This window comes from Phoxinus phoxinus (assembly GCF_949152265.1).
Source record: "Phoxinus phoxinus genome assembly, chromosome: 6".
Classification (NCBI taxonomy): domain Eukaryota; kingdom Metazoa; phylum Chordata; class Actinopteri; order Cypriniformes; family Leuciscidae; genus Phoxinus; species Phoxinus phoxinus.
The window spans coordinates 42397590-42411145 of record NC_136881.1 but is presented as its reverse complement, the minus strand read 5'-3'; the positions used below and the strand labels follow the sequence as shown (position 1 = coordinate 42411145).

Sequence of the window (13556 nt, the reverse complement as noted above, 5' to 3'; positions counted from 1 at the left end):
AAAAACTCAAACCTCTTTTAGTTGTGTCTGTCTACATTACACTACTACATAATTATTAAAAATAAAGGACGCCATTAAAGCGGTAATGTTTGCACTTGGGTTATTACGCATTTAGTAGAGAATTGCAAGAAGCTGCTTACAACCTTACTTTAAAAAAATACAATCATGATTTTTCATGAACATTTATGTTAGAATTGTATAGGCCTAAAATACCTTGGTATCAGCTTGTTTTCATCAATGTTAAAATAAATACAATTACAATTAATTTGGATTGTCATGATTAATTTGTGTTCATAATCAGTAAAAAAATAAAAAAATAAAGAATAAACACAATATGAACAATTAAATTATTAATGTATTATTAATTATTTTTAACCATCTTGAAACTATCCAAGTTTAACACTTGGATATGCCGGCGGAATTAATACAACACCATAATGTGATTACAGAATATATTTAAATCATCCATCAAATTGTCATTTTCTCCTTTCTGTCTTGAGTTAACAATAATGCCTGACCAGTAAACTACTTGGTGAATAAATAAAACATTTTGGCATTAGGCATTGGCATTAGTTAATGCCTAAAAATGTAAAAGTTTTACCTTATAAATAGAATTTAGTTTAATTCATATTCATTTAAAAATGTGTTGCCGGAGTGAATGGGAACTGTGATGATCCTGGGTTCTCTCTTCTTTCTCTGTCTCCCTCTTGTGGTCACACACTCACTCACACACGCACACTCATCTTCTCCTTCGCTCATTATCCCCTACAGCTGTTTCCCCTTTCGTTCCTGTCTCCTACCTGTTCCCTCTTTTCCTCTTGATTATCTCAGTCTCTTATTCCCTCTTCCTAGCCCTGTCTTGTTGTCAGATTATTCGATGTCTTCACGTGTGAAACGTCTGTGCTCGCACTTCCTGTCCTGTCCTGTCCTGTCCTGTCCTGTCCTGTCCTGTCCTGTCCTGTGCTATCAGCTAGAAGTGATACTGTTTATTCAACTGTGAGTTTCGCTACCTTCAGACTGTGTATTGTCCAGCTGTGCCTGTTTGCAGAAATACCTGTTCAGCGTCTGCTCTCGGCTGGTCATCCTCTATGCTGTCATCACTAGTCCTGACTGGCTCAGCGTCTCTCTGTTTCCGGACCGTCGTCCTCGTGGGAGTTTGTGTTACCCTGTTATCCAGTGATCTGGCAGTTTCTGTTCTGGCGCTGATTAATGCCTGAGTATGTGTTCTGTTTCTTCATTGAGGACTATCTTCCTTTATTCATCAAAGACTGTAAACTGCACTCCGCCCTGGTCTTCCATCATTCATACTCCCTAACAGGAACATGATTTATTTAAAATATTTGAAAATATATAAGTGTTTCTTAACTAAGTCAATACTTTTTAATGGCTTGTCAACTTTCCATTCCTCCGCTGTGTGATTCTAGTCCGTGCTTGAGCGCTAGATCTATGACTGGACAAATAATATTGCAAAAGAAACTTGCATGTCGCATTAAACTGGCAGATTTTAGAATGTTGGGCAATTATTTTGCAAGTAAACATGTTTAATCTTGTCTTGCCTGGATCTTTGGCAGGGGAGCGGGAAGATGTTTTAGGATGCGGCTGCTGGTAAGAAATAATATCAAGTCTATACAACTTGTCAAAACTCAGCGAATCACAACAAGCGTATCGGTGAGAACACTCATTTAAACCGCACACACACCCGAACTTGACTGCACATCATATTTTTGACATTATTGATAGACTACTGTTTTCAATTTTAATGTAATAGAAATTAACACAAAAAAAACCGCCCCCGTTGAGAACCACTACTCTAGAAGGACAAATGACACTGTTCTGCATTATATAAATATTCCTCTAGAGGGCGACAGTAAATGTACATGTAAACTCACTCCCTAGACTAGAGCCTGTATAAAATGTTGGAGAATTTCCGCTGTCTCATGCAAAGTCTGTATGATGTACAGTAATGCCAAGAATGTCTAGAGTGTCAACTGATCAACGAGAATTGTAAGGATGAAAAAAATTACCCAACTCTGTACAGTTATCATATGGGAAGATGTATGATGATAGGTGAGGGGGGATACTGAAATACAACTGTTATGTAAGATGTCCAGGATGATGGATGATACTGGACACTGCAGGTGCAGAGATGGGACAATAAATCTAATAGTGGCGATGTCTGGATGACGATACGGCTGCCCATTGGGTGCTTTGAGCGATTGAGCAATAAGAGAAAGGTATAAAAACCTGTAGTCTGGCCATTGCGAGTCAGGATGGCCAGCTGGTATCTGGTATCAGCTGGTATTTGTTGCTTGTCCAATACAGTTGATTCTTCTGAGACTTGAAACTTCGACTCTGAGAGATTTATTTGAGACCTGATCTGTGAACTTTGAATTTGCTACAACATATACAACACTCTTAAATAAAAATGCATCCAATACTTTGGACAATAACAGCTATAAGGAGCAAACAGAACCATATTTGACTGGATTTGTTTGGATACTTTATGCACAAATAATATCAAAGATTGGTGTGGATTCAGCAGCAAAATGCTGGAACTTCTGTTCCTCTTCTTCCTTCACTGTGACTGTGGTCGTAAAAAAACATCTGCATAAACAATATCTGGTAATCATTAAATATTAGGCCAAAGTTTCACTCGCCTTTCATCCCCTCTTTCTTTTCAAACATACAAGAGGCAAGGAAACCAAGTTTAATTTATAAATAATTTATAAAGAAATAAGTTCTTCATAAACAAACACAATTCAACTACTTTCAATAAAAGTAACAGTTTACTCACAGAAATTTTACATGAACTCATCTTTGCCTCTAGATGGAGCCAGAGGTTTTAATAACACTTCTGATTGTGATTAGGTGCTACAAAACAAAAACCATGAACAGAAAATCACAAACACTAAATGAGACCACACAGCTTACAAGAAGAAACTTAAAAGCATAAACATAAAACACTGTAAATTCATGTTTACAATCTAGACCAAGTTGATGTCTCACAGGATCTTTATACCGTTCAACGTCTTTCCTTACATTAATCCCTAAATGATTTTCACACAATAATTGTGTGCATCCTGCTTATTTATTATGAAAGGATCTTGTTCAATAAAGCAGCGTTTGGGATAAATTAATTCCCCATTTTTCTATTAAAACCTGGCAACAACTCAATTGCATTGTGGGGCGAGTTTTGAACAAACATGCAGTATTCACTCTTCTGAAAATGTACAAATCTAGTTTAATATATTGTCTAAAGTTGGTCAATTTGACATCCCAGCATATTTTAGAGAATGGTGATTAATAGTATAGTGTACAATTATGTATGTTCATTATTCGAGTTCTTACTAGAACCAGGAAGTATGACCATATTAGCCCTGTTCTGTCAACACTGCATTGGCTGCCTATTAAACATCGTATAAATTTTAAAATATTGCTTATCACTTACAAAGCACTAAATGGTTTAGCTCCGCAGTACTTGAGCGAGCTCTTAACGCATTATAGTCCTTCACGTCTACTGCGATCTCAAAATTCCGGCCAGTTAATAATACCTAGAATATCAAAATCGACTGCTGCCGGTAGATCCTTTTCCTATTTAGCACCAAAACTTTGGAACAGTCTTCCTAACATTGTCCGGGAAGCAGACACACTCTGTCAGTTCAAATCTAGACTAAAAACACATCTCTTCAGCCTAGCATACACATAACACATTATAGACTTATATAATTAGGCTGCATAGTTTAGAACAGCCGGGACCGGGAACACTTCCCGTAATCCTGATGTACTTGGTACATCATAAGAAGGATGGCGTCTACGCTAATATTAGTCTCTCTGTCTATCCCGAGGTTTACCGCTGTCCATCGGAACCAGGCCGTATCCAGATCTGATGAAGGACCAGCGCCAGGACACGACGACGACGCTGACCTGAAGTGTCAACCAGTCTCTCCTCCTCTCCTCTCCGACTTCAACCAACCGGAACTGGAATACTCTGATTCATTCTGAACTTCTGACCTGTAATGCTCCTGAATCATTGTAGATTCTAAAAATCGTGCTTCCCCCATAATTGTTGAATCACGGAAGCTACACCTGATATCTTGCCAAGAGATTTATTATTTGGACATGTGTCATATGTCAGACAGAGAGAAACACAGGCATATAAGAATTAGGCTACATGAGAGAAGGTCTTCATTCTAGATTTCTCTATTCCCCATTATCTATCTTCTCACCCCATCATACTAGATGTAAATGGTTTCTCCTCCCTTACCCCATAATCTCTGTTTCCTCCTTCCTCTCACCCCTCATCATGCCTTAATGCTTCTCTGAAGTGGTGCAGTAAGATCTAGCTTATATACATCACAGAGAGACTTACAACTTCCATGTAAGGTAACAAAACGTTGCTTTGAGCTTCTTAAAATTGGAACGTATATGTCATTTGTACACGTCATCCTTGTTGTTTACTTTGGTGATATACTTGCATCAGTGGAAACATTCCTTTCCCTGCAAAGAACATGTTACATAGCACACATACCTCCAAGCAAAATATAGCTCTACCAGCTCTCTGTTCAGTACACATGTACAAACATAGTCTGACTTCACAAAATACATTATGAAATTATAAAGAAAATTAATAAAGAAAAATAATACTAAAAAAAAACATTAAACAGTCAATTTTCAGTCTTCAATCATAATCATCCACTGTTCACTCATTGGCCAGAGGAGAACTGGCCCCCGACTGAGCCTGGGTTCTCCCAAGGTTTTTTTCTCCATTCTGTCCCTGATGGAGTTTTGGTTTCTTGCTGCTGTTGCCTTCCTTCTGGCTTGCTTAGTTGGGGACATTTAATATTCAACAATATTATAGATCTGCCTTAAAGGTGGACGATGATAAAATTATTTTTTGTATTATTTTCATGTTATCACTGTGAAGCTGCTTTGATACAATCTGTATTGTAAAAAGTGCTATATAAATAAAGATGACTTGACTTGACTTGACTATTTATCATATCCATTTAATGGTGTTGTTTAAGTTTGTAAAGATATTTTTAGTAATTCACGAATGGCTGTACATTTTATTCATTACTCAGAAAATCTTTCAGAAATAACTCTGATCTGTCGGTTCACACAGCGCCATATAAGGAGAAAAGGGAGGAGTCAAAACGGTGCTTAAACCTTTTTGGCTCTCGCATGTATGTTGTTGTGTCATATTTGAATATGTAGATTCTTTGTGCCAATGTGGATGACAGTACAGATACAAAAATGACTTTTGATTTCCGTTTTCAAATACAAGATTTTTTATTTTCCATATATAACACAATTTACAGCATCTTTGTATGGAGTGGACAATCTATAGCCATTGGTAATGAAAAACTATATTCTGTATTTATCACACTTTCAGGCGGATGAAGGGCTTCTTGGTTTGACTCAAAGAAGATACACAGAGCAAAAGAAAACCACAAGCTGAAGAACACCTCATGATGTGTATCACACTGACCTCAACATCAAACCACCCTGCAAACACACAGCACTGAGACTCTACAAACAATTCTCTTTATCTTAATCAAATTTTTGTTCAAAAAAGATAATGTTTATTTCTGAAATTACACCCCTATATATTTTTTAATTAAATCAAACTTCTGTTTTTTTATTTCAAAGATTCTAGTAAAATGTTCAAATGACTCATCACTTCACTGTTTATCATCTGTTTGCTGTCTGATGATGATGATCTCATACATAACATCACAAACACAACATCAGAAACAGACATTTCACATTCAGTAATTCTGTAACATCTCTAGGGGTGTCCAACCAAAGTTCAGCTCTAACCCGGATTAAACACACGTACACCGGCAAATCAAGCTCTTATCTTAGAAATGTCCATGCATGTGTGTTGAGGCAAGTTAAAGCCAAACTCTGCAGGACAGTGACCCTCCAGGACCACGTCTGGACACCCCTGCTCTATACTTACAACTGTGTTTCTATCTTTATCTCGTTGAATTCAGAAAAGCAAAGTAACATACAACTCATACAATTACTGCAAGATATTAGCCAGAGAGATAATATTGAAAATTATGAAAAATAACAGACACATTTACAGAAAAAAAAGCTCTAGATGTTGCTTGTTTAAATTAGTTTTGACATCAATGTATTATGTTATGTTAACACAATAAATGCAAGGTGAATTACTGAATGAGCATCTGTTAGTCTTTATTGTCTTCTGTTCATCTTCTGTCTCTCTGTTCAGTGTCGTGTGTCTCTCTGTGGGTTTCCTGAGTAAGTGTGTTTAACTAAACTGAACTGAGACCCTCGACCTTCACCAGTTTCTGTGGCTTTGAGCTGGACGAAAAAAGTAGCCTATCTGTTCATAAAAAAAAGACCTGCATTCATCAATTTTTTTTTTAAAGACCTCAAACAAACAAACATGTAAATGCCCAGAGTCAAGAGCCCAACTAAAGCAAAGACTCATCACTAATGCTCAATCACTTCATTATCTCATTAACTTTAACACTGCTTCAGTGAAACTTATAACACTCTGAGGCTATGTTTTCACGTAAACGATCTGAAGAGAAAACGCATAAGTGGCGTTGCATTATCACTTTTTATTCTGCATTTAGAGGAGCGTTATGGGGGGGGGGAAATGCCAGTGACGTAAACACGTACGCGACACTGTCTAGCAGACTTTTGCGTTTTTACTATTTTTACCCTTTAGACGGGAACGCGATGCTGGAGCGTTTTTAAGATTTCCACTCTGGAGGGGGGTTTCACTTTTTTGCGTTTTTAAGCCTCAAAAATGCCGTCGCCGTGTAGGCACATCCGATAAAATATTTTTACGTTTTCACTCGCGAGCGTTCTCGTGTAAACAGGGCCTGAGTGTGCATAAACACTGATCAGTGTTAATTTAACACTGGGAAATTTGCTGTGAACCTTTTTGAACTTGAGCTGCTATTAAAGATGTGCCAAGGCTGTTTTTACACGTTGCCGGCTATTTTCATAAATGGACATTTCACCCTCTTCGTTTTCAAAAATAACATTGTGCACACCTGTCAGTTTTCAGAAAAGTGCTCGTTTACACGAACCCGTTTATATATGCTGTCAAGAGCATGCCAAACCTATAGGTGGCAGTGTAACGAGAAGCTCAAGCCCACGTTAGCCAATCAGAATCCAGAAAATAAAGGTTTCACTGTTGACGCAAGTGCAAGTTCTGTCGCATACTGTGACGTCGGTTTTCTCAGTTTACATGCAAACATGCAAATCTCCACTCTGACCGCAGTTTTTAGAAATAATCGTTTTCAGATGAGAATTCTCCGTTTGTGTGTAAACGAGGGGCACAACTGAAGGGAAATGTCTCAGTTTTTCTAAAAAACCATCTACGTGTAAACGAGGCCCACGAGTTGCATTTAATATACACATCTTTACATCTCTAGTGGAAACTTTACAATATGTTTTGTGTCACTTCAGGCTTGTATTTCCTGTTTTTGTCACACATAAACTGAGATGAACTGAGAAACTCTTTATGCACACCAATCACCATCTGACACATTTGGAACGTGTGAAAGAAGCAACATGTTCTGCAGTGGAAACTTTAAAATACCTCATGATTTAACAGACTGAATGACCCTGGTCTATAAAACATTACGCTAAACTATGGATTATAAGGAAAATTGTATCAACTAACTGTAAACATAAGCAAATACTGGTCTGGGGTAATGTGTGCTGATCTGTGATCAGTTATAAGTGAGTTAGTTGAGTCTCATGCGGCGACTGACCGTGGCGTAATCACAGTAAATCTCGTTCTTACTGACAGCGACTGAAGCTTCACTGAGAGACTCTTCATGCTTCTGGAAACTGACAGACGCGTACAGGAGCTCATCAGAGAGGATTGTGGGTAGATCATCATGACTGTTAATCTGAGCTGATCCAGGATCTGTGAGAGAATCACATGAATCAGATCTACATCAAGTGTCAAACTGGAGACATACAGCAGCATCTGAGACAGAAACTCATTGAGGTTTTACTTCTGCTGATTGAAGAGACTTTCAAATAACTAGAATTATTCATTTGTTTTAACAGAATAAAATACATGAACAGAATAAATGATCAAACCTTGTCTCTTGTGTCTTACTTTACACACAGTCAGAGTGAATCCACCAATCAGCAGCAGACTCACACACACACACATAATGATGATCATGGAGAAACCTGAAAATAGAAATATAGAAAGAGAAATCAAGAGAAACACATAACATAAAATCTACACAAATGGTATGACTATCGTGGGCATTGCATAATACACAAACCCTTACGCACCTGAAAAACACGAAGGTGAAGTCAGTTGTAGTTCTTGTGTTTCTCTTTCCTTCAATGATTCTGCTTGTTGACAGCAGGTGTTCATCAATAATGCTCAATCACTTAATTAATCACTTATCTCATTAAGTTTAACTCTGATTCAGAGTTACTTTAACTCTCTGTAGAGAGCGACCAATTCTACTCTGAGCAGATTTAATTTAACTCTGGGGATTTTGATGTGTACTAGTAGCGAAACATTACAGTATGTTAATCTCTCTTCTGCATACTTACACATAAACATTCTACTTTATATGCCTCTGTTGATTTTCATGTGTCTCAGCCATAGTTTAATATATTCAGATGTATAAACCTTCCTCAACCTCGTTCATGATGACGATCAGATGTGTGTAAAGATAATTCACGTCTCTCTCTAATGTCACTGCACACCAGTATTTCCCAGCATCCTCTGCTGTCAGTCCAGTGATGGTCCCAGTGAAGACACTTGCAGTGACGTCATCATTCAGAGTCAGTCGGTCAGTCTTGGTCTCTTTCTCTTCTCTCACAGTCTCATTGAGAGTATTTATATCTCTAGTGGAGCACTTCCCCTTACAGAGAGACTTTGACTTTGATTTATAGATTGAATCATAAGGGCAGAAGATCTCAGCAGATTCTCCTTCACGTCTCACTACTGGAGACACTGCAAACAAACACACACATTTAACACACATGATTCTGAATATACTGTATTTACAGCAATAAACATCTGAATTCACTCACTGAAGAGGTCGAGCTGAATTTTGGTGGTCAGGGAGATGGAAGTCAAATGTGTGTCTCTGGTTTCTGCTCCACACCAGTAAACTCCAGCATCTCTCACGCTCACATTACTGATGCTCACTGTAAACACTCTCTCTTCATTTCTCTCAGATGAAGGACTCGTTTCTGTCACTGCAGATGTGCTGATGTTTTGACAGATGTGATCATCATCCTCTTTGCAGAAATGAACTTCATGTTCCTCTGGGATCTGACAGGAGATGTTGACTTCTTCACCAAGATGAGCAGATTCAGTCACAAACATTACATCTGTAAATAAAGATAAATTACATAAAAATCACCAATACTTCATGTATGCCAGATAAAGTATATCCAGTTCCTCACCGTCTGTGACGTCCAGCTGAAGTTCAGTGAAGCTCTCAGTATAGTGAGACACATTCACTCCACATCTGTATGTTCCTGCATCTGCAGCTTTCAGCTCTCTAAAAAACACCATCAAGACTCCTGCTCTGGTGTCGTCATATAAAGAAACATCTCCATTCTCCATCCATTCATCCTGAACTCCTGGATTCTTGCTCTCTGAACATCCATCTGGTTCTTTACAGAAGTATTTTGGCTTGGTTTTGTGTTGAGGATGTTCACACTTGATCATCATACGACCTCCTGAGTGGCCAGTGGCTCTAGACACGCCCACTTTAGCTGTCAATCACAAATATCACTTCTAATAAATTTAGCAGCAAACTTGTAAACTTTTATACCAGATTAGATTGAGAGTTTGTTCGACTTACTGACAACATGTAGATGCACAGTATTAATAATGGAGTAACTGTACGAGTGTCTGTTGATCCAAACTCCAAAGGATCTTTTTTTTTTTTTTTTTTTTTTTTGTATTTTCTTTTTATAACTGTGAAGCTGCTTTGATACAATCTGTATTGTAAAAAGCGCTATATAAATAAAGATGACTTGACTTGACTTGACTTGGAGTCACAGCAGTAATTCTCACACTGAATATATTTTTATGTCTGTCATCAGAAACACTGAATCTTTCGGTCTTCTTCGAGGTGCTGTAAATCGTCTCAATAGAGTCTTCTCCTTCTTTGAATATGATCTTAGGATCATTAATATGATTGTGAGAATATTCACAGCTGAAGGTTGCAGTTTCTCCAATATTCACCATCACTCTCTTTAACACGTTACAACATGAATCTGTAATTCACATGATAAAGAAATATATTTATAAATGACCAGTAGTTACTAAACAACGACTCTGATCTTAAAATGACTTACCTTCTTCTACATTCAAAGCCATATTAATTACCCACATGCCATCAACCTGAATCCGGTAAGTTCCAGCATCTTTTGGGTTCAGTTCCCTAATGTATATCATGAGGCCTCCGTATTCATTGCAAAATAAAGTGAATCTTCCTTCATTAATCCATTTATCATGTTTCCTATCATTTATTATTATTCTCCACTCAGATGATTTGGCCATATATTTAGCGGAGTAACTGAACCAACGTTTCCCAGAATCAAGCAGAAGACTTCCTCCAGAATATCCAGTGACATTGACGCATCTCACTGCACCTGTCAATCAGATTGATACTGTGATCAGAAAGCTCATGAACAGAAAACAGCATCATTACTGCAGTGATGAAAGAGAAAAGCTCTGACCTGAGATCAGGGAGAAAGTGAAGAAGATGAGGAGGATCTTCATTGTGAGTTGAGTTCAGTCTTCTTTATGCTGAATGTTCTCTGTGTGAATCTCTCTGTCTCTACATCTGTGTGCTTTAGTTCCTCTTTCTTCAGCTCTTTATCAGTAATGATCAGCTTTACTGGCTCCTCCCACCATCAGCACTGACTGAATATTACATTCATCACACTGAAAGAGCGCCACCTAGTGGAGGTTACAGTGTCTGACACTGAGAGCTCATACTGGCTTCATCTTCTCTAGAAGGACAAATGACACTGAACATAATTCATAGGCATTTTTAAAACAGTATATAGTACAGGGGGCCCCAAACTTTACAAAAGTTACAAGACATAATTAAAATGCCAAAACACAAGATGTAGTAAATATACCACATACAACTGACATAATTCACACACCAGGAAATGTACATGTTGAGTCACAAAGGCTGATCCACTCTCATATACAAAGAACATTATAAGGCTTTATTTAATAGTTTCATCTTCCTTCCTCCCTAGGAAATCAAAAATGCATCTGATACTTTTGTCATTTATACTTTGAGTTTTTGACATCTTTATCAGCTGGAATACATTAGGAAACAGACATTATCTGACTTGCAGGATAAATACATTATGCCTATACAAATAAATATCATCATACTTTACATTGATCCAAAAAACAATTATTGTCATATGAACTTCCATACATTTTTTTTTACTTTTTTTGTGCTATAAGATATTTGTGCTATATTTTGTGCTATAAGATATTTGTGCTATATTGTGTGTTATAAGAAGGCAAATGTCATCAGATCTGAACATCTCATTCTGTCTACAGTGTTTCTGGTCTGTCTCTCCTCCGATCATCAGAGGATCATCAGATGAAGTCTGAGTCTGATGATGCTTCTGTCACTTTAACAGGCAGCTGTGGAGTCAGCATCACGGACAGCAGCTGTCAATCAAACTCCAGCATCACGGACAGCAGCTGTCAATCAAACTCCAGCATCACTGATGGACAGTTTAACAACACAAACTGGACAAAGAGAGAAATGTCGAGACTTGTTTTCATTTGCTTCCTTTGCTTCATCTTAAACTTTGGTTTTTAAAACATCTACATGTATACATGGGTCCATGTATATAACAACTATTAATGCCAGTGTTTAACTTCTCCAGATTGACTGGAGCATGTAAATCAGTGTCATTTCTAATTAATCCAAACAGAAGAGTAGGAAACATGCATCGACTCTATAAACTATCATACCATAACCTACACAAAGATAATTTCAATAAATCAATAAATTTAACAGACATTATCTCAGATTGACCACTAGATGGAGCAAGAGGATTCAACAAGACATTTGTGTTTGTGTTTAGTCTCAGTCAAGCTGATGCTCTCAATTAATATTTTTGGACGATGTTCCATTCCTTTGTTGACTCTTCTTAAAATATATAGTACAATCCCTTAAGGAATTTCAAAAAATGTCCTTTTTTTTCTTTCAGAAAATGTACATATAGTTACAAACTTAGAGTAGGACTACTATTGGAGTCATTTTCATATTACAGCAACACTGTAAAAAAAAATCCCGTATTTTTTACGGAATAATGCTGGCAACTTTGGTTGCCAGAACAATTCTGTAAAAAATACATTAAAACTGTAATCACCTTTACGGAGCAGCATGTAAGTTTTACATTTTAAACTGGTATATTTAACAATGGATTTCAGCAATATTGACATGGCCATAAAGTTATTGAACAAATTCCTTCAGTAAGAATTGAAGACACCTGATGTTAACAAGCAGAATCACTGAAGGAGAACCATTATGGAGATCGGTGTGTGTTTTAGTTGGGCTCTTTACCCTTAAATTATTAACATTAAGTTTTGTTTGGCTGTTGTACATGAGTTATAATAGCAGATGATGAACAAAGAGAAAATGTGATCTGATGGTGTTGGTTGTGTTCTAACATAATCATTATTTCACAATCATTTGACCTGAATCACTGAACTCATATAGAGTCCAATTCATGAGTTAGGTTACTTTATTATCTATAGTGGTACCGTCATTGAACACCATAATACTATTAACTTTTACAATGTAATCCAAATAATTTCTAAAAAGTTTCTCTTGTTCAAAAAAGAGACACACAGACATCAATAATCAGCCTGTGGATCTCAACAATGGTGACATTTATAAAGCATGTTGCAGTGCATTTTGGGTTTTACCAATCAAAACTCATTCATGGCTCCCATCATGCATTGCTGCATGAATAAATAATGAGCTTATGATCAGAGGTGATCTGTTTGTCACCATTGCTGAGATTCATACGCTAACTCTTGATATGTCTGTGTTGCCAAAACATTTTTTAATATGAATACATATTTTTTTATTTGTATTTTTATTGATTTGATTATTTGAATTTCATTGAAAAGGCTAAACATATTATGCAGCTAAAATTAATAAAATAAACCTAACTCATATGAGTTCAGTGATTCAGGTTAAATGATTGTGAAATGATGATTATGTTAAAACACAACCAACACCATCAGATCACCTTTTCTATTTGTTCATCATCTGCTGTTATAACTCATGTACAACAGCCAAACAAAAACTTAAAGTAATAATTTAAGGGTAAAGAGCCCAACTAAAACACACACTGATCTCCATAATGGTGACTTTAATTATGGTTTTCTCCTTCAGTGATTCTGCTTGTTAACATCAGGTGTCTTCAATTCTTACTGAAGGAATTTGTTCAATAACTTTATGGCCATGTCAATATTACTGAAATCCATTGTTAAATATACCAGTTTAAAATGTAAAACTTAC

The 13556-nt window shown here is 36.9% G+C and overlaps 1 protein-coding gene and 1 long non-coding RNA gene across 2 annotated transcripts in view; both read right to left on the bottom strand.

The window, feature by feature from the left end:
• The window catches only part of LOC306999726 (polymeric immunoglobulin receptor-like), a 44951-nt gene that overhangs the window by 10651 nt on the left and 20744 nt on the right, over positions 1-13556 (bottom strand). Inside the window, exon 4 of the mRNA XM_079614621.1 lies at positions 9436-9750. Within this exon, the coding sequence (XP_079470747.1) occupies positions 9436-9750 (315 nt within the window). The remainder of the gene's footprint in view (positions 1-9435; positions 9751-13556) is intronic.
• Positions 9952-10835, bottom strand: LOC306999727. Its single transcript, XR_013797913.1, has 3 exons — positions 10723-10835; positions 10339-10635; positions 9952-10257 (listed from the first exon to the last, which is right to left on the bottom strand). It is a non-coding gene; the product is annotated as an uncharacterized lncRNA (long non-coding RNA).